This window comes from Carettochelys insculpta, chromosome 12 (assembly GCF_033958435.1).
Source record: "Carettochelys insculpta isolate YL-2023 chromosome 12, ASM3395843v1, whole genome shotgun sequence".
Classification (NCBI taxonomy): Eukaryota; Metazoa; Chordata; order Testudines; family Carettochelyidae; genus Carettochelys; species Carettochelys insculpta.
In genome coordinates, this window is record NC_134148.1 from 38,799,164 (window position 1) to 38,821,486 (window position 22,323).

Sequence of the window (22,323 nt, forward strand, 5' to 3'; positions counted from 1 at the left end):
GTTCTGAATGTAATGCCTTGTGAATTGCTCCCTGCTAGCAGCCCGAGACTTGCAAGAACAAGATCTGCCACTGACCTGGAAGAACTGAGCATTTATTGCTCTCATCAACGCTACATGTCCAATGCACCCGTCACCGTATGAGCTGCCATGATTTGGTACTAATTACCCCAACCCCTCACTAGCACCAGCTTTTAAGAACAAAGTCTCCCTACTCTTGATTTCCTACTTCCTTAGCTAGCAGCAGGATGCCACTCTCCAGTGGCTGATTACTGTTAATTTCCCAGATTAGCTGCCTCAGTAGAATCTATCTAGAAACTGCCAATGCTCATTCACCCATCCTCGCATCCTGGCTCCTCTCCCAAAATGTTCCTCTGTATGGTTGCATGTCGTTTTTAGGGTTCACTCAACATGTCCTGCAACTAAGCTGCCATTAGCAAATTATCAGCATTTTAAAATACTTTATACATCACTGATTTGTGTCCTCATACCTAGAATCCCACTCTATAAAGTGGATTGCTTCTGGGCACATATGGCCTGTTTTTCTTTGGTATGGCATTGCTTCATAACATCTAGGCAGACAATCTGCGCTTCATTGGTTTGCACCATCAAGAGCTTGCATCCATGAGTTGCATGCTCATTTGCTGCAGAAGCCTGCCACATCACTCAGCATACTCCTCTTAGGAAGTCCAGTTGACTCAAGATTTTTTACGGGCATGCTTCAAGCCCATGGTGGCTGAAAAGAAACCATGGTGCATGTCTAGGTGATCTTGCATTGCTGTCTCTCTGGAATGGGTGGTTGTATACATACTGCAGTTATGCTACTAGAAGTTGCATAGATCTCCTTTGGTCATTTTATGGATGGGAGACATCTTTAGAGTACTAAGTTGCATGACTGCTGATGAGAAAATGACCGCTTAATTAACAAGCCAATAAGCTATTTTCCTGTTGATATTGCCATCGCCACAACTATTTGTATTTTTAAGAACTGGAATAAGATTTAGCCAACTGACTTAATTCATATAGCAATTACATTTTAGCTAACCATATATAGCCCATGGGCAAGTTTATCATTTTTTGCTTTTCTCCATTTTGTATATAGCACTGTCATATTTTTAATAGGGGACCATTTAAATGTTCAGACTTCACCAATAAATAAATTTCAAGGGCGAGTTAAAGAAAAGGTAAATAGCAAAAAGAATGCATCTTGGAGAAAGATAGGGAAGAAGATATTTAATCCATTTAAGGCCCACAGAATAAATTGGCACAATAAAGCCTGTAGAGAAAAGAAATTGTGTTTTATTCAACTTCACCTACAGTATAAGATTTACAAGGGAAATGTCAAACACAGCAATAGTGCTTCCAGAAAGCCCCAAGCTAACAAAAATTCATTTTGTAAAAGGAATAATGTTAACACTATGTCAACATGGAAATGTATTAATAGACAATACAATACTAACTATTCTTCAGATCATCTGAAGATAGCATTTAAGATCCATTGGGAACTGTGTCTTCTTCCATCTCCTCTTCAACTTCCTCTGTGGGTCCTACAAAATAGATACATCAGAGCTATGTAATACCTGTCAAAACTTCAACAACACTAATCCTCACACCACTCACATGAGGAAAATAATTTCTTTGTCTCCATTTTCCACATAGGATATATGATTTGAAATGTCTCACGTTCACCTGCAGTTACTGGTTCAATTATTTTACTGCTCCGTTTGAACTTATACCCATCATACCATCTGACTGTCTCACTGCCTTGTCTATATGCAGCTTGCCTTATTCCCACCGAGAAACTTCCCATGATCTACATCTTCCACTTCTAAAAAAAAAAAGTGGAGATTACCAGGTATCTTTATGGTCAACAAACTGACCCAGAAAATTAAGTTTGAGTTCAAGGTTATCAATTTTGTCCAAATAATTTTAGTCAAATTCAACTATACTTCAGAAGTATTACACTTAAAAGGATATCACTTGGATTATGATTCCTGCATCCTTTCCCTGTGTCTACAAATTCATCTTTCCTGATTTATGCAGCAGGAAATATCCTCCCCTTTATTACACACTTAACTTATTCCAAATGGAGAGGGCCAAACATTAGTCTAACTACACAACCCATCCACTTCAAACCATCATATCAAGAGGTAGGTAAAGTTATGAAAAGTTAGGCTTTTGATTAATGCTGTTTAGATTATGGAATCACTCTGTGACAAACAAAAATAACAAAAGTATACGATTACCTGTCTTTCGTTCTCTGCCAGGTATCTGACCTGACTGCAACAAACCCTTAAGTCTCTCCACTTCAGCCAGAGTTGTCGCATTTGCAATGGCATTCTAGAAGAGGAAAAACAAGTTGATTAACAGTCAACACGTTAATAAGGAGCTGTGAATTGTTATATATAAGAACATTTGTTTCAGAGCAGTCAACTAAAATTGTACTGTCGATAATTACACTAGGTTGGATATTTTGTGGTCAAATCTAAATTCAGAACAAAAATGTCACTAAAGACAAGAAAGGTACACAAGGAAGTCCAATAAGACACCACAAGTTTTTGCAAAAAGAAACCCAAAACATAAAAGGTACAGTAAGTGACCATAATACATTTTTCCTCCATTTCTTTGGAAAGGAATGAGTAAGCAATTACCAGTACAGGGAATACCTAATGTCACTGAATTTTGATCCTGGGCAGTTTCCCCTGCTTTGGTTTTCTCTGTACACAACAGTCCTTTAAAAAAAAAAAAATTACCTTAATTGCTTCAACATCTCCTGTGGAGGGCCCAGCTTTCTTTTTGTCAGTTGGCAAACCAGCACCTGGATTGAACCTTAAAAGAAAAATAAAGGCAACATTAACATCCCTATGAACATCATCTGCTTCTCTAACTTCCAAAGCTAAAACTTTGGAAGTATTGCATTCAATCAAGTGTAGTATCTTATCTTTGTTAACAAACTGATACATTGAAGATCTGCCTCCTTCAGAAACACCAGCAGGTCAAGTTTCCCACCTCCCACCAGTTTATCTACTCCTGAAGAGAAGCAGGCATTACACAGTAAGATGATGCATTGAATTCAAGCCATTCACTTGGATGTTGCTGAACAGTTGCATTCTGTGGCATATACTGAAAGAATTCCCCCTTAAAAAAGGGTTTCTAAGCAATGGTATTCACCACCATCCAAGATGAGGATCTTTTGAGCCAGCATATCTGGTGATGCATAACCAGAGATGTTAAGACATCCTGGCAACAAGTGGCATCTGAATTAACTCTCTACTGCTTACAGGGAAACCCAGGTGGTGTTTCTGAAGGCAAATGCCAGTTTAAATTGGTTATCTTTATCTTACGTTTTTGTTCTCCTGGCAATATCCTTTGCAAGCTGTGCACCCCGTTTGCCCTTGAACATTTTCTCTGCCTCCTGACGCTCCTACAGCGATACCACACACACAAAGTTAATTTCAATAGGAACATCACGTGCATTTTGCATAGCTTCTCTCCTTGAAAACAAATCAGCTGCAGAGTCCTTGGATCAGCGAAGACTGATGTCTGAACACTAGATTTGGTCTAGAAGCACTTTGACAAGACGTTAAAATGCTTAAACTAAAAGCATGGAAGACTAAGATACTTCCCAAAGGAAGATTTTCCCCACTTTCATCCAGATGAAATGGAGGCTTGTGTTAAGATTTCCTATTTCTTATGCTACAGATCTGCTTTTCTACTCAAGACACAAAAAAGGCAGGAGAAAAACCAAAGTGTACTTAAGGAATCAAAGTTAAGCAGTAAAGTGGTTAAGTGAAAGCTGTCCCAAAAATGTGTAGTTTATTACACTAATTCTGATGTAAAATGTAGCTTACAAATATGGGGAGGGGTGGGGTGGGGGAAGAGGAAGGAACAGACTGCACCACTATTAAATGTCAATCAAACAAAACAAAACAAAAAGTCTAACTCAAAGATCCTAATTATACAGAGGCCAGGAAGAGTGTCACTTACTTTTAGTTTGACTTTCTGGAAATCCAAGACTCTGATTTGTGGGACTTTGTGGATTACGTATAATCTGTAATGCTTCTTATTTGTTACAGGGTTCCTTAAAACACTATGAAGTAAAGAAAGATTTTAAAGACTCTCAGTATAAGAGACTGTTTCTTTTGAAGAAGTTTTTGCATGCTAAACTTTAAGATGCCACATTAACAAGTGGAGAAACACTGCTCTTGAGCTCTATGGAAAAAAAAGTAAATTTGTTCTTAGAATCTAGTTTACCAGGTTAGTGCACCTTACTATTGAAGATCTTAGCAGAGAACTTCCAAAACAAAAACAAACACAAAAACCAAAACCTATAATTGTTCATCACATTTCTACAATGAACAAAACTCAGTTTTTAAATTCTGGCTCATGATCAAATAAAGATCTTCTGGCTTCATGTAATTCTGTCTGCTGAGCAGCACGTGACTTAGATTTAATCTAGTAACAGAGGGAGCCGTACTAGTCTATATACCATCAAAAACAAAAAAAGCAGTCAAGTAGTACTTTAAAGACTAACAAAATAATTTATTAGGTGAGCTTTCGAATGATTTAAGAGTTTGGGTGTTACTGAACAAAAATGTTCGCACCACTATTGAAAGGGAGATGATTAAGCTGTCTTTTATATTCAAATTTGGCACATTAAACACATGGTTTGAACTGGGATGGGAATTTTCCGAGTCTCTGTAGGGGCTCGTTTGCATACTTGGCTTAATCTAATTCTTGACCTTCCCCCCCATTCTACCCCTCTACTCTCTGATTTGCTCACCTTGATAATTTTTTTTCTGATTTGTCCTCCTTGAGTACTGTTTTTGGTTCTCTGTGTCTTAAATATTGAGTCTGTTCTGGTCTGGCTGTGGTCTGAAGAAGTGGGTCTGTCCCACGAAAGCTCACCTAATCAATTATTTTGTTAAAGTACTACTTGACTGCTTTTTTGTTTAGATTTAATCTAGAGTATTTTGCAACAGTAGATCTCAGTCTTTAATTCTGAGAATGTAAAATATACAAATAGAGATAGTTGTATGCTTACACAGCTCATAATGTAAATATAATGGCTAATTCCCATTTATTTTGATAAACTTGGTAGCAATTTCACCATCTAGTAAAGGAAGAATTTCATCTATTAAAAAGCTATTTTTTTTGGTAAAGCAATGGGCATTTTGATTACTGGTTCAATATTTAAAACACATGCCTGGTCCAATGGAAAAACTAGCCATCTCAAAACAAAGAACTACAACAGTAGCTGATGGCAAGCATAAGATAATAAGGAGTTTTCTGAAAGGCTAGTTAGACATTAAAATCTGTACATAAACATGAAGATTCTGTACCTCAGGTAAGTCAATGATTTAATTGTTGCCAAAGGATCCAGTTCACCCTGAAAAATGAGAACACAATAAGTAATCTTAAAAATCGACTGTAACAGGGTTCCAATGGGAACTAGAGAAGTTCATGGAAAATAGGTCCATCAATGGCTATTAGCCAGGATGGTCAGGAATGGGTGTCCCAAGCCTCTAATCACCAGAAGCCATGAATGAGTGACATGGGATAAATCACTTAATGATTACCTATTCTATTCATTTTCTATGACACACCTGGCATTGGCCACTATCAGGGAGCCTTGGGACCCACTACAGAAGTTATGATGTTCTAATTTAGGAGTTAGAAAGTTGTGACTGACAGATCATCAGCATTTAGACTCTCCAAACTCTCATATAAATGGCACTTAACTTAAAAATGGTTAGCAGTATGGGGCTACTGTAAAGCATATTGGCTTACAGATCATATTCATTTCAAGCTACTTTTTAAAAGTTGGCCAAAAGAGAGAGAAAAACTTATTACACTGACCTGTAAATATTTTTTCTAGAAATGTAAACAAAAATTATAAAAAAAATCTCATGGTGCATAAACCTGTATTCGAGAGACAACTGCTCTTAAGTGTTCTGAATATCATTAAGATAAAATACTTTCAATGGGAGGAGGAGGAGGAGAGGGGGGAAAACAAAAAAAAAAGACTTAAAACAAGTTTTAATCTTAGACCACAAAACAGCACATGAAGAAGGATACACAAAATATTAACCATGACATCCAGGACTTCAAATCTGCCCTGAGTCCATTACGCCTGTAAGCTGAGTGCTTGGGCAGCCACCCAGAAGAGATTCAGGTGCCTTCCTGCTCAATAGCAGAGCAACCACAGCCGCCCAGATTTTTTCTGTTGGGGGTGCACATAAGCATATGACTTGGTGCACATAAAATTTATTCTATCCATGCATGGGGAAAAAATTAGAGGAACACTGCTTGAGTGTCACAACGAGAACTAAAATCGATCCTTATTTTTGCTTGTGCAATGCCGATGAAGCTGCACTGGTATAAAACTAGAGGACAAAATTTAGCTTCAAGGGAGCAAATAATAAAACTTTGCATTCACAAAACACAGACATTAGAAGAAAATAGTACATATGATTTCTAAATTACTATAAAGATAATCACACAAAAAAACGTTTAACACTGAGTGTTTCAGGTTTTTTAATTCACAAGACTGCTCTTTCACTCTGTATTTAAAATTAGAGTAGTTAAAATTCAAAACAGCAAAACGACCCTGGTGAAAGCTTCCTATTCTCCTTTAAAGTTCCACACCCACTTTATATTTTAAGAGTGTAAGATGGACATGAACCTAATCAAAGTATAAAATTAAAGAAAAGTCTCATCTTTCTGTAACAGAATAGTATAATAGCCATAAAAAGGGTACATTGTAATGAAGGATCCGGTCCCATAAACAATCCTGTACACAATCTTATGCATGCACACAGTTCTAGTTACTTGTTACTACCGAGTTTTTCTAGGAAAGGTATAATGATAATATCTTATGCCTAACTGGGTGTCAAATATTATCCTCTTAAAATAACCTGTGACTTAATATATGCAAGGTGCATAAAACCGCTTTAAAGAAAGTGATGTAAAAACAATAAGATATACAAATTGTATGTGCAGAATTCAAACTGGTTCAATTTTTTTGAGTCACTTACCAACTCCACAATACTATTGTTGGTAAGAATGATCTCCTGAAGGTTGGGTAAAGACTGTTCGAGTCCCTCACCAATCCGACTAAATATTAGAAAAAAAAAAGTCTAATTAAGTTTGGTAGTAAACATTAATAAAGACATGTAGACACATTTTAACCCTCAATGCAATATATGCACCAGAGGTCATTGGTTTGGAAAGCACTCATCCTGTTTCAAGTAAAACAGTTTGGATCTTTATTTGCTGCTGTAAATTACCTCTGACTTGCACCCTCACTTACCATTGCCCCAAACGTCCAGAGCATGATTTGACTGATCTGAGTGCAGAAATGTTAAAAGCCACTGAATCTTTGCACCTTGAGCAAACCACAAACCTCACCCCCGCCTGAGCTTTCCTTTCCATAAAATGAAGATAATATTTATTGGCTTGCCCTACTGAAAATGAAGAAGGCTACAGTGGACCTCCATATTGCAACATGTTGAATTCTTCTATTAAAATAATCAATTAACAAGCATTTGTAAGCTGCACCACTGCAATAACACAAGGAAAAGCCAATTCTGAAAGCTTATGCACACCCCAGTCTACCTCAATGCCCCAGGTTGCAGCAACACAGACACATACCATATCCTGTTGTTATTCATCAGTAACGTTTTAAGCCTCTTCAGGAGAGGGAACCCATCCAGCTTGCGGATCTCATTGTCAGAGAAATCAACGGCATCAAACTGGTCCAAGGTGGCACCCAGGTTCTCAATGACGGGGATTTTGTACCCTGCGGAGAAAGCACAGACCAGGGTTAGACTACGTCAGCACGAGAGCAACGGGCTGGAGTTGGTACCTTCAACAAGTGACGCAGGGTATCCGGGGGGGATCCTGCACAACATCATCGCTCCGCCCCCCCGCGGAAACCAGAGTCAAGCCCCTCTCCCCGCCATGCACACCCGGGCCCCGCCCCGCCTACACACGCGGCCCCAACCGCTCCCCCCACATACACACACCCGCCTCCCAACTCCCCATACAGACCCGGCCCCAACCCCTTCTCCCCCCGCCCCCCATACACACCAGGGCCCCGCACACCTGGGCGCCGGCCCTTTCCCCCTTCCCGCACCCCACTTAGGCCGCGGCGGGGCCCGGCCCGTACACGCGGTCCCCCCACGGCCCGAACCCAGCGCTCGCCCCAGGGCCGGTCCCGGCGCGGCTCCCGGGCGGCCTCACCGCGCAGATCCAGCTCGCGGTCCCGCACGGCGTTGGTGTACTGCGCCGCCTGCTCGATCAGCTCCGCCGTGAGCTTCACCATCCTGCCGCCGAGCCCGCCGCGCCGCGCCGCGCCGCGCAGGACAAGCGCGAGCGAGAAGAGCGCCACGCCCGCGAGCAGACACAGGCCGGGCAGCCGAGCGCCGAACCCCGGAGCGCCGCTCTACGCCCCGCCTCCCAGCGCCATAGCAACGGAGGCGGCTTCCCCCGCCCTTCACCAGCAGGGCACGAGCCCCCACGGGCTCAGCTCCCCCCCCGTAGGGACAGCTCCCCCCATATCCCCCCAGGGACATACCTCCCCTCCCCCATAGAGACAGCTCCCCCCATCTCCCCCCAGGGACACACCTCCCCTCCCCCATAGGGACAGCTGCGCTTCATCTCCCCCTAGGGACACAACTCCCCTCCCCCATAGCGACAGCTCCCCCCATCTCCCCCCAGGGACATACCTCCCCATGGGGCAGCTCCATCTCCCCCAGGGACATACCTCCCCTCCCCCATAGGGACAGCTCCCCCCATCTCCTCCAGGGACACGCCTCCCCATGGGGCAGCTCCATCTCCCCCAGGGACATACCTCCCCTCCCCCATAGGGACAGCTGCGCTTCATCTCCCCCCAGGGACACAACTCCCCTCCCCCATAGGGACAGCTCCCCCCATCTGCCCCCAGAGACACAACTCCCCTCCCCCATAGGGACAGCTCCCCCCATCTGCCCCCAGAGACACAACTCCCTTCCCCCATAGGGACAGCTCCCCCCATCTCCCCCCAGAGACACACCTCCCCTCCCCCATAGGGACAGCTCCCCCCATCTCCCCCCAGGGACATACCTCCCCTCCCCCATAGGGACAGCTCCCCCCATCTCCCCCCAGGGACACACCTCCCCTCCCCCATAGCGACAGCTCCCCCCATCTCCCCCCAGGGACACACCTCCCCTCCCCCATAGCGACAGCTCCCCCCATCTCCCCCCAGGGACACACCTCCCCTCCCCCATAGCGACAGCTCCCCCCATCTCCCCCCAGGGACATACCTCCCCATGGGGCAGCTCCATCTCCCCCCAGGGACACACCTCCCCTCCCCCATAGGGACAGCTCCCCCCATCTCCTCCAGGGACACGCCTCCCCATGGGGCAGCTCCATCTCCCCCCAGGGACACACCTCCCCTCCCCCATAGGGACAGCTCCCCCCATCTCCTCCAGGGACACGCCTCCCCATGGGGCAGCTCCATCTCCCCCAGGGACATACCTCCCCTCCCCCATAGGGACAGCTGCGCTTCATCTCCCCCCAGGGACACAACTCCCCTCCCCCATAGGGACAGCTCCCCCCATCTGCCCCCAGAGACACAACTCCCCTCCCCCATAGGGACAGCTCCCCCCATCTGCCCCCAGAGACACAACTCCCCTCCCCCATAGGGACAGCTCCCCCCATCTGCCCCCAGAGACACACCTCCCCTCCCCCATAGGGACAGCTCCCCCCATCTCCCCCCAGGGACACACCTCCCCTCTCCCATAGGGACAGCTCCCCCCATCTCCCCCAGGGACACACCTCCCCTCCCCCATAGGGACAGCTCCCCCCATCTCCCCCAGGGACACACCTCCCCTCCCCCATAGGGACAGCTCCCCCCATCTCCCCCAGGGACACACCTCCCCTCCCCCATAGGGACAGTTCCCCCCATCTCCCCCAGGGACACACCTCCCCTTCCCCCATGGAGCAGCTTTCCCCATCTCCCCCCCAGGGACACAGCTGGGAAGTGGGACCGTATGATGGGCAGGTGCATGGTGCTGGGGTGATTAACAGTAGGCGTCAGTCAGTGGGAGCTCTGCCCTCTGACTGTAATTTCAAGTCACGAGTGAAATGTGAGAGCTGGGAAGTGTCAGTGCCATGATCAGAGCCACAGGGCCTTAGCCACTGTGGTACTCAGCTACCCACATTCCCTGCGCAGCTCTCTTCTGGGTGATAATCCATGAAAGCTGGCAGAGCTGGGTCTGTCAGTGAAATATCTGGCAGGCTTATGCAGGGGTTGCGCCACGGGCCACCTGGGCTACGTCTACGCTAGCCCCAAACTTCAAAATGGCCACGCAAATGGCCATTTCGAAGTTTACTAATGAAGCGCTGAAATGCATATTCAGTGCTTAATTAGCATGCGGGCGGCCACGGCACCTCGAAATTGACGCGCCTCGCCACTGTGCATCTCATCCCGACGGGGCTCCTTTTCAAAAGGACCCCGCCTACTTCGAAGTCCCCTTATTCCCATGATGAAACGAGACGCGCAGTGGCGAGGTGCATCAATTTCAAAGTGCCGCTGCCTCCCGCATGCTAATGAAGCGCTGAATATGCATTTCAGCACTTCATTAGTAAACTTCAAAATGGCCATTTGCGTGGCCATTTCGAAGTTTGGGGCTAGTGTAGACACGGCCCTGTAGTCCAGGACTCATTTTAGATCTCCCTAAGTCTTGTTTGAGTAGGGTGACCATATCTCTCCCAGCCCAATATGGGGTGTGGGGGAATGATACTGTCCCAGGCAAAATGCCATGCAGGTCCAGCTCCCAGCTCCCCCAATTACGAGCATCAGATGAAGAGAATAGAATTATCTCAGGCAAGACACAACATCCCCCACCCTTCTCCTTCAGCCCTACCTACGTGATTTGTCAGTTTTTATTGCAACCTTTTTTGGACCTCTGTACTTATAGATGTCAGTTTGTACTGGAAATACTATTAATCTGGTGGAGTGAGTCTGTCCCACAAAAGCTCGTCACTGAATAAATAACTCTGTTAGTCTTTAAAGTGCTACATTACTGCTGTTTTGTTTTGTTAGAATACAGACTAACAAGGCTACCTCTCAGTTACAAGTTCAAACTAGTTAGCCTAACAAACTAAAATTTGAGGTTACTTGATTGTTGATATCTACATGGTGCAACAATTTATCAGACATAGGCTCAACAAGACTGAAAACCGGAAGCTGAAGTTCAGCTAATTCAGGTCAGAAACAAGGCACACATTTTTACAGTGACGATAATTAAGCACTGGAACAATTTGCTGAGGGGTGTGGTCAATGCTCTATCACTTGAATTCTTTAAATCAAGATGGCAGGTCCGCCTAAAAACAATTTTAAGTACAGGCTTCATGCAGGAATCACTAGGTGAAATTCTCTGTGTGAGGCAGCTCAGATCATCAAGGTGCCCTTTGGATTTACAAATCTGTGAATTTATAAGACAAGGTGATGCATCAATTTTTTCAAACCACGTTGAATGATTTGTTTAGTTTTTTGAATGCAGAGTGCTTCTGAACTGAAAAAAAAGTCCCCTCTTTGATACATGGCCTTGCCTGGGGCCAAATGAAGTGAAGAGGGCTCTGACTGGCACTGTATTAGAGGTGAAAGGAGGAGATGACAGCCTGGAGTTTTCTGTTTGCAGAAATATTTGTATCTTGTCAAACTGACTTTCCACAGAGCCCCACGTGGTGGTGCACTAGCATTAGCCATCAGGTGAGATGTGTGGCCAGACTAGGGTGGTTGACTCAGGACTAAGATAACCCTGATGTCTGCAGGTGAGAATTAGGTGCATTGGCAAAGTTGTGAGTGTGAGCCCATCTAGTGCTGGGCTACATAACCCCTTGTTCTGTCCCACTTTTGAAGTAAATGTAACTGGGGGAATGGTTCCACGATTGTGGGGAACTTTCCTGTCTTCTATACTACCCCACTGAAGTGGACCACCGAAAGGATCTGAGTCCTCGGCTCCCACTTCCTTTACTCAATGGCCTCCCTGACCCTGAGGGCTTCCCTTCCACTCTCCTGAGTAGTAGAGCCCTTGAAATCCCAACAAGGGTGGGCCCAGGTTTCCTGGGGCTGAACCCCCAACCTTGTATCGGAGGGGTAGCCGTGTTAGTCTGGATCTGTAACAGCAACGAAGGGTTCTGTGGCACCTTATCGACTAGCAGAAAAGTTTTGAGCATGAGCTTTTGTGAGCACAGACTCACTTCATCAGATGCTGGTCTTTGGAAATCTGCAGGGCCAGGTATAAATAAGCCAGAGCAAGGCTGGGGATAACAAGGTTAGCTCAGTCAGCAAGGGTGAGGCTTACTACCAGCAGTTGATCTGGAGGTGTGAACCCCAAGGGAGGGGAAGCTGCTTCTGTATTTAGCCAGCCATTCGCAGTCTTTGTTTAAGCCTGAGCTGAGGGTGTTGAATTTGCAGATGAATTGTAGCTCAGAAATTTCTCTTTGGAGTCTGGTCCTGAAATTTCTTTGCTGTAGGGTAGCTACTTTTAAGTCTGCTGCTGTGTGGCCTGGGAGATTGAAGTGCTCTCCTACGGGTTTTTGTATATTGCCATTTCTGATATCTGATTTGTGTGCGTTTATTCTGTTACGTAGAGACTGTCCAGTTTGTCCGATGTATATAGCAGAGGGCATTGCTGGCACATGATGGCATAAATTATATTGGTTGATGTGCAGCTGAATGAACCCACGATGGTGTGGCTGATCTGGTTAGGTCCTGTAATGGTGTTGCTGGTGTAGAAATGTGGGCAGAGCTGGCAACGAGGTTTGTTGCAACAACCTTGTAGTTACTTAGGTTAGGGTTAGGGTGTCCCCACTTCAGGGTGCTCCCTCTTCACACTGGATGCTTTTTTGAGCTGCTGGTCTGTACATACAGTTCAAAGCAAATACAATTTATTAAATAACTGATTTAAAAGAAAATAATAAGGAAAAATGAGAACGGTTAAAAGAGAAAAATACACAGCCCTGCTCTGTGGCATGGGGACATCACATCCAGCAGTCTGCTGAGTGTAAGCAGTTCACCGTCTGTGTCTCCTAAGTCCCAAGGCTCACTCTCAGGCCCTGGCTGTGCTGCGGGGTTGGGCTGCAGGTTGAACATGCTTGCTCAGGCAGTGACCACAGGACTTCAGGCTCTAAGTGGCAGGGCCCTTCTCCCATTGGGAGTTACAATCACTCTCCTGGCTGTGGTGTCTCCCTGCCCAGAGTCTCTCCCTCGCTTTTGCTGGTCTCAGCTGCTCACTGCATCCAGTTGCAGGCTATGTTGTTTTGCCAGCCTCCAGCTCCTTGCACTGCTTCTCTGACCCCTTTGGCTCCCTGGTCACTGCAGGTCTGCTTCTTAGCACAGGATCGATGCTCTTTGGGCTGCATGGGCCTCCTCTGGCTCTGTCACTGCAGCTCTGCCTCCCAGCACAGGTACACTTCTTGGTGCTCTTCTTAGCTCTCTTCTCTTCTCAGAGAGACACAGCCAAAACCCAGCTCACAGGGGGACGGGACCTGGCCTCCTAATTCTCTCATTGGCATGTCCAACCTGTTAATCTAGCTGACCTAGTGTGGTGGCCTCTTTTCATTGTCCCTGAGGACTGACAGTCTCAGTGCCCCGGTTTCTCATGGACCCTTCCCCTTTCAGCACTGGGAGCGAGCCAAACAAACCGCCCACTGAGTTTTGTAAGGGGCCAACAGTCCCCTTACATAAAGGAAAGGAGGGTGAAAACGTCCTCTGCATAAATGCCTGGTGGCACCGTGGGAAGGCTGCTTTCTCCCACCAGCTCCTGTTCCAGACCCCAAGAGCTGAGCTGGAACCGTGCTGCTGGCAACAGTGTGATGGTCTCTACTGGTGCCCAAGCAACAGTGCTCTTTTTAACAGCCCCCCCACCCCTTTGTTAAAGGCACCTGCCTGTTTGCACATTTCCCTGCACTTTGACATGGCGAATTCCCCAACACTTGTGTTTTAAAATTAAAGACAACAAGTGATTGACTCATTGGCTGTTCACCCGGTTTCAAGGTTCTGTAAACATTTATGTAAACTTGTAAATAGGGCCAGCTTTTGTGCCACGAGAAGATGGGGCGGGTTCATTGCAGAGCCTAGCAGGGATGTGGGGCCAGTCTGGGGCCTATTCTAACTCCCAGTCTCAAAGGGCAATCTTCCAACTGGGTACGACAGCAGAAATTATTGCTCTCTAGCTACTCTCCATCCCTGGCGCCTCCTTGTTATACCCCATGCTTTAAAGGAAGGCAGAGAAGGGAGGCGGAGGAGCTGGCTCGGTCAGCTCTGTGCCTGTTCTGCATTTGTGATCATTCTCCACTCACTCTCTGCCCACTGGGGAGCCTAAAGAGACTGGACAGAGAATGAGTCCTTTTATTCTTATTGCTAAGGGACATCAACCCACAACTGAGGGTGAAAAAGTGTTCAGGGAGGGCACTCTACATTGTTACTGTGCCATTGTACAAGTAGGAGTTTTTCCTTGAGATTGTCACCTGTAGTAATGCCATCGGCACGTTCACCCTGATTAGAGTTTACCACCATGTCTCTGATTAGATTGAAAGGTGTTCGTGGCAGAGGATCTTAGTTACACACTCAGCGTTCACTGTCTTCAACAGGAGTCAAACTGATGGTAAAACTGGCAGCTTTAATCTTTTATCAGTTTTCCTTGGGGTGCTCAGATAGCAAGTTTGAAAAATTAAGGTGTTCAGGGGAGGGGTAAGGAGAAGAGAAATAGTGTCTATAGGAGACCAAGCCCATGTTATTGAGACTGTCCCAGCAGTTGGGACATCTGCTCACCCTAGTTCACTTGCACAGAGATTAAAAAGGTGGGGTGGTCAAATATCTGGGATCCACAGTTTCTATGGCCCAGTAAAAGTCATACGACCACAATGTGATGGTTCTGAGTAAAAAGGGTAGAAAGAAATTGATTGTGGATGCACCAAATTCTAGTGCAATAACTGCAAAGGTCAGGATTTCTCAGTCAATGGCTGGCTTTGCGTAACCCAAAAGAGTTTCTCTCTTTTCTTCAGGTACTCAAGGCAAATAATTTAATACACTGCATAGTACCATGGTTCCTTTGAGATGTTTGGGCAACAGCAAACCATGTGTGAAATTTAGACTGTGGGTAGAATTTCTCTGCATTACATTGTTACCAGTTTGTTACAGTCATTCTCACTGTGAAATGTGCTACTGGTGAAGAGGGGGTAGTAGATGGGTGGTACCTGGGTGGCATTATAGGAGACCTTTATACTCAACACAACATGCAGTAATTCAGGAAGGAGACACACATAAGGGGCTTCTTATTTCATCCAAATAGGTTAGGAGTCAGAGTCATACTCACAGGAAGGAAGAGAAAATTAATTCCATGATAACAGCTCCAAGGATTCAGACAGTGCTGTCTGAAGTCAGGTGGGGCCAATAACTAAACAGACCTTGCTAAAGAGATTGTGCTCAAGTACCTAAGGGGGCAGGTCATTCCTCTGAAAAAGGTGGATACAACTTATCCATACTTTTCTGTAATGGGATAAAGTTGTATGCATTCGGCAGGATGACACATTGATACTCTAGAACCATTAACTGAACATAGATCCACGAAAAGGTGGCACACAAAGTACTTTTGAATTGTATCTGTAGTCCTGAACTTCCTCAATGTCTGCTTTGCTCAGTCAAAATATTTGTATGGATATTTTTTTTAATCTCCCGGTGGCTGTGAATACAACCTTCCTCGCAACAGGACTGCTTTAAAGATTTCCAGAGACGAGCTGTTGTTGATGTGTTGCTGGTGGCAAGGGACCAGAGAAAAATGTGCTTGATGAAATTTTCTAACTATACATTTCTCTTGATGACAGAGCCACTCTGATTGTTTGAGCGTACCAGTGGCTGAGAGGCCTTAGGAGCTCTGAGCAAACTATTGCCATCGCTTGCAGAAATAAGCAGAAGTTTATAACTTTACAAGGATGAGTCCAATGGGAGGGGCAAAAGAGCTGCATACCCTTCCCCTACATGAGCCTGTTTCCTCTTTTACATACACTAGGCTTGGCCTGAGGGCTAATTGTGCTGGACAAGTTGGAGAGCAGCATGTGGGCCCTCTGTTTAGATCAAAACAGAGTGGAATTTGTCAAAGCAGGTCACTTCAGCTAGGAGAGATACGATCTCTTAAGCTGCTCGGAGATCTGGTGCTGGACTGTCCTAAATGGTGCCGCTTCACTTAAAAAGACATCCAAAGTTACGTCAAGGATCCGGGGATGTGGAGATAAGCAACAAGCGAAGGAAGGGCTAGACCACTCCAACTGCCCTGTTCTCTGCCCAGACAGTGGTTATTGACGCACAGGTGCTGGCCTCAGTCAGAGACAAACTACCGAGCTAGATGGACCATCAGTCTGACCCAGCATGGCTGTTCTTATGTTCTTCAGCATCTTTTTAACAGTCTGATACAGCTAAATTCGTAAACAAGCAAGGTGATGATGAGAGCCAGAGAATGTAAAGCTGACACTTTGCCCTGGAGTCACATGACATTTCCACCCAGTGTCTATCGCATGGCACAATAGTAAGTTTTTGTAACATAATATTCATGGGCAGAAGATCTGCTTGTTTCATGGGGTGGCTAGTGTTCCCTGTAAGCAGTATCATTGGGTGGCTGCTCAAGAGAAATTCAAATGCTGTTCAGATAATTAGCAGAGCACCCACAGCTAGGTTGTCTATTGGCCTTGATGCACATAAAAATATTCCACACAAGGGTGGAAAAAATTAGACAGAAAATTGATGGCCATTGTTAGTCAAAATAAGTACAATGAATAGCAAAAGGAACTAGAAACAGTGACTTATACAGTAAGGCCGTGTCTACACTAGCCCAAAATTTCGAAATGGCCCTGCAAATGGCCATTTCGAAGTTTACTAATGAAGCGCTGAAATACATATTCAGTGCCTCATTAGAATGCTGGCGGCCACAGCACTTTGCAATTGATGCGGTTCGCCGCCGTGCGGCTCGTCCAGATGGGGCTCCTTTTCGAAAGGACCCTGCCAACTTCGAAATCCCCTTATTCCTAACAGCACATAGGAATAAGGGGATTTTGAAGTTGCTGTGGTCCTTTCGAAAAGGAGCCCCGTCTGCATGAGCCGTGTCAATTTCGAAGTGCGGTGGCTGCCGGCATTCTAATGAGGCACTGAATATGTATTTCGGTGCTTCGTTAGTCAACTTCGAAGTGGCCATTTGCACGGGCATTTCGAAGTTTTGGGCTAATGTAGACGTAGCCTAAATGTGAATACATCTCCCCATTTGTGGGTGCAAATTTAATTTATTCAGCTTATAAAGCACAGTACTAGGTTTCCCATCCTCACCTCTAGGTCCTGGCCAAGTTCCAACTTGGGTAAGTGTGTTCCACCTACCTACATTCTCCAGAGGGGTGACAGATGTTCTTCACGTTCTGCCTTGATAATCTAGTCCACTTGCTGTGTGTTGTCAGCAGCTAGTTGTTAGTTGTGTGTGATTTGTATGCAGGTGTGTGAAGCAGTTTTGGAGTGTTCAGGATGAAAAATGCTACATGAAAATAATATCAAACACCATGCATATTTCCTCTGAAGATACAAGCCATCAGTCCTACCTAATGGAAATGGGTGTGTGACCCATCTGCAGAAGAAATGCATCTCCAGCATTAAGTACATAGATAAGTCCCCACAAGAAAAACTTGAGACAACTGCTTTTTGACCCTGCTCTGTCCAGCTTCTATGTCTAACAAAATCAAAAAGGCTTTGAAGCAACACACACTTGATCTAACTCTGGTCTAGATGACAAGATAAGTCCATTGACTCTGGCATCATGGAAAGAGTACAGACTCACTCATCAGTGGATGTAAGCAATTCATTAATTTAATGATCAGTTCATAGAAGCTTCACTTTTATGTGGTTGTTGGTCCATTTAGTTTTAAGAACAATGACACATAGCTGTCCCGTGATCACCTGTCTGAAGTTTTAGTAGACAGACCAAGATAGAGTGCAAATAATTTGAATATTTAAAAAAAAAATGGATTCTTCCTTCTTCACAAAGAATTGATAAAGCTTTTACTATGAATTTCACTGGCAGAATGTTTAACATGTTAAAACTATTAACAATGAAAATCACAACATGCAACATAAGTATTGTCTACATATGTGTGATGAAACAAACGTGTGTGATGAAACAAACATATTTGTAAGAAGTCTGGCAATAGAGTTTCCAGAGAAGGAGAAACACATGAATAAGACACATAAAATATTCCCCAGTTCCCATAAAATAATAATAATTAATAATGTATGGAGAAAACCCGTATAAGTTATTATAAAAAATCTTAAGACATCATGATAAGAACATAAACTTTAAACAATTATACAAACACCACATGACCCCCTGCTTGGAGAAAGAGAGAAGAGATTATGATCAGTTTTAGAGAACTGCATTGGGCAGGAAGGTGTGTCCTGACCTGATCATCTGCTTGTCTTTTTTGGAAGCAGATGCCTAAAAAGTCAGTCTGCTGTGATCAGTGGGAGGGTTTTATTCAAGAGGTGTTAAGCCCCATCAACGTGTTGTCATACAGAAGAGGCTTTGATACAAACTACTGGAGGGTATAAAATACAGGAAAACCATCTTACTTAGGTAGAAGAGGAAGGACCACATCTGTTTCAATGATCAGAACTGAATCATCACCAAGTTAATCGCTATTTCAAAAGAGAAATGGATTGGATAAATAAGACTCCTCATCCATGTGGATGGACCTTTATGTCTGCTTGCATGCAACAGTTGAAATGATGAGGACTATGGGCCATATTCAAATGTGCACATGGCCTTCAATCTCCAGTTATTACCATGTTTATGGCTAGACAAAACAGTTAACAACAGAAGCCAATCAGTAACTGGAATCCTTTGCTTTAGATTTTTTATCTAGCAGATTATTCAGTTCAGATTATACAGTCCATCATTTTACATATGTAAAGAACTGAAACATACTATGTTTTTTGTTTATTTGTTTTGTACTGTGGATTTTTAAAAGCCATGAGCTGCTAGCAGAAAAGAACAGGAAGTATTTAATCATCAATAACTTCTCAGCAGCCCAGAAATCCTGGGTGTTTCCCAGCCCTGATTTCCTGCTATGCCCTTGGAATGGTTAAATTGGAAGGATTTTGACTAAGAAACAAGGTGAGGTGTTTGGATCTCACATCAGTTCCAATTCATGACAAGTATTTGAGAGTATTAATACTGTATTAATATTAATAATAATTTGTTTTGTATCTTTGAGGCCTTAATTACCAAGATCCTACCTAGATTTAATGCTATTCACTATATTGCTATAGAAACAAATTGACTTGGATATTAAATGATATTAGGCAGCACCATGTAAAGTCTCCCAAAGTTGGAAAAAATCAAATTTTTGTCCTAAAGATTTGGCAAATGGGGCTTGCAGGGTGGTATAATTCCTGAGTGCAGATATTGAACTTTATCCAGCCATAAGACACGTCTGACAGCATAACTGTACAAATAGCTTCATTTTGCAGAGCTTTTTCGATTTCACAATCTCACAGAGGCTCTTGAAAGCTGAGGAGCCATGGTCAGGAACAGGAGAATCTGAGAAAGCAGATGAACATTTTAAATAAACTCTCACAGGTAACAGGCAATGCAATTGTTCTGGTGTCTGAGGAGAGAGAACTGAAAATAAATCACTTTCTAGGAGTATCTCCCCACTTGTAATGAAGGAATGGAGACACTTTGGGACGAGTGGAAGAATTAAGTCCAAGGATAAAAAAAGCAAGCAGTTCTGTAGCATCTTAAAAGCTACCATTTTTATTCATTAGGTAATAAGCTTTCATAGGTATGACCCTCCCACCAGCCCCCCAGACAGTCCTGTTTACAGAGATGGGCAGGTAGGGAGCAGGTGATATTAAGCTGATTTTAATGACTTTATGCCATTAGGGGAACAGCCTATGACAGGGGAACCACCAGCTGCCCCTTCAGGGTGGCTTTGGGACACATTTGCGCTACTGGGGTACCAGGCAGGGGTCTATATTACGTTTACCCTTGTGTTACGTACCTTCCATGCAGGACACATTTGTTACACATGAGCCAGTGTGCAGACTGAAACCCTCCTTACACTTGATGCAGTTGTCCCTGGAATCTTTGCAGACCAAACAGTTGTCAGCACATCTGACAAAGAGACAAGCGCACAAATATTTTCTCTCAGCCCCACAGCTGTTTGCCTAGAGACCCTCCAGAACTCAGGGCAAATTCAGCCTCAGGGCACCGAGGAGAATAGATTTGAACCCACGTGTGAGTTGTCTGAAGCAGCCACTTTCTCTGTGGGGAACCTAAACAATGAGGGGCCGAAGATGTGTACAGGACTGGCGACAGCACACAGGAATCTTTCACCTCCATTTCACGTTTGTTTCGGTAATGATTAAAAAGTTGCCATGCTCCGACGGCCAAAGGGAACTGGGCATGGTGGTCTCAGCTAAGTTCCTTTTTCCTCCCCTTCTTGACAAAAAGGTGAAAATAAAGCTATTTTTAATCCTCACAGACAAAACAAAACCAAACAAAAAACCCATTATACTGGCGAACATATATCAGGAATGTTAGGGTTAAAAACCTCACAAGAATGTTGTAATTACTCCACAGCCTGGAAATTCAGAGGTTAAACTTAAAAGAAATCCAGGTATGTTAAAGTACAGAAATACACTTAAGGCTCCTAAACAAGCTTCACTCTGCCCTGTAGAGATGCCATGGTCAGTAATTCTTGTTTCGGTGGGACAATTAACACAGCTCAGGGTTTCTAAATGAATGTGGTGTGCTCTCTAGTTTAAAACAGTTTTTTATCTGGGAACAAATAAGTGCAACATCTCTTCGCTGCCTCACTTTTTTATTTTTATTTATTTATGTATGAAGGAAGAAAGGCAGGAGGGGTAAACAACAAAAAGTTAAAGTGCTAAAGCTGAAGGTGATGATGCAGAAAAAAAGAATTAATGTGACATTTCTCCTGTCTAAAGGGGACACTATGTCCTATGCTGATGAAACCTCTCAAAGGGAAGGAATGTGACTGGTTTACCACCAGGAGAAATTAGCGTAGTTTGTTCTATTAAATAACAAATTTAATATTCCTGTGAGTCTGCACTTACGTTAAAACCCACTTACGTTTGAGAATGGCCTAGAATTGGGTTTCTCACAGCGCCTCTCCTGCACAAGCCACCTCCATATTTTGCAAGGAATGAGCTAAACACCGCCAGAGAACTGATTGTGCAGGCAAATGGAGCTGTTACTTTACGCTCAATATACTTCCAGGCACCCGCCCTTGCTGCTCTGAGGACCAGTTGTCCTTTTCAAAGGCCACCGGAGAAGTATTAATGCTCACCGCAGCCAGAAGGGGTGGGCATCTGCCCTGATGGAGTGTGCAGTGTCAGTGGTGCCTAGGAGCCCACGTCCTGATGTGGGTTTAGAATCAGGCCTGGTCCTGAAGCAACTTTTTATATTTATTCGTTATTCGTATTATTGTAGCCCCTAAGAGCCCTAGTCTTGACCAGGCTCCCATGGTGTCAGGCAGTGGGGCTGACATCCACCACAGGCCAGGAGCAGGGTGTGAGGGCTGGCTCCATCCCCCAGAAGGGGTGGATCCTTGGATAGAAGGGGCAGGGCAGCCAGCCCTTAGCGCCATATGGAGCACAGTACTGCTCCCACCCCCCACCAGCCTTCAGAAGCTGCACAGGGCAGTGGAGTGATGCTCCCTCAGTGTTTCAATGGGGCCCCTGTGGAGCTACCCTCTCCTGTCCCATCGGCTGGCCTGTTGCCAGGGCTACACAAGCAGAACAGTACAATGGCCTCCAGTGTGTCTACTACCTAAGAATACGCCACGACGACACTTTTCACTAGTCACCCATGTGTAAAGAATCAGCTCCAGTGAAGAAAAGGTGATTACTCAGGGCTTGTTTGACCACTTCAATTGATCTATCAAACAGCATCTGCTGCCAGTCGGTTTTCAAGTTTATCTTTGTTTCCCATCACACACACACACACGCACACACACACTCTCTCTCTCACCCGCCCCATTCCCCTTGCCAATGGATCCAGTCAGCCCTTCCGAATGGACTCTGGTGCAATGCAGCTCGCTAACTTCCCTGGGAGAGGGCTCAGAAGGACATTGTACCTGGTGCAGACTTTATACGGAAGACCTGGCACCTCCTGGGGGTAAAACCCCTGGCTGCAGGCCGGGACACATCGCCACTCTTGCAGGTGGAAATGTTTGGCACATTGTATGCACGCCTCTTTGCCTGGCCCTAGGGAGAAC

General features: G+C 44.8%; 2 protein-coding genes across 2 annotated transcripts in view; both read right to left on the bottom strand.

The window, feature by feature from the left end:
- Positions 1–1,240: 1,240 nt before the first annotated feature.
- On the bottom strand, positions 1,241–8,392 carry SNRPA1 (small nuclear ribonucleoprotein polypeptide A'). The gene is made up of 9 exons (XM_075006556.1): positions 8,242–8,392; positions 7,651–7,798; positions 7,035–7,113; positions 5,340–5,386; positions 3,985–4,087; positions 3,342–3,421; positions 2,751–2,826; positions 2,244–2,337; positions 1,241–1,544 (listed from the first exon to the last, which is right to left on the bottom strand). Exons 1-9 carry the CDS (start codon positions 8,321–8,323, stop codon positions 1,486–1,488), a joined length of 768 nt encoding a protein of 255 aa, XP_074862657.1. The 5' UTR covers positions 8,324–8,392; the 3' UTR covers positions 1,241–1,485.
- A 9,530-nt stretch (positions 8,393–17,922) lies between these two features.
- Positions 17,923–22,323, bottom strand: part of PCSK6 (proprotein convertase subtilisin/kexin type 6) — a 119,153-nt gene continuing 114,752 nt past the window's right edge. Inside the window, exons 19-21 of the mRNA XM_075006445.1 lie at positions 22,183–22,312; positions 20,083–20,195; positions 17,923–19,619 (exon numbers count right to left, since the gene is read on the bottom strand). Of these exons, the coding sequence (XP_074862546.1) occupies positions 19,492–19,619; positions 20,083–20,195; positions 22,183–22,312 (371 nt within the window). The 3' untranslated portion in view covers positions 17,923–19,491. The remainder of the gene's footprint in view (positions 19,620–20,082; positions 20,196–22,182; positions 22,313–22,323) is intronic.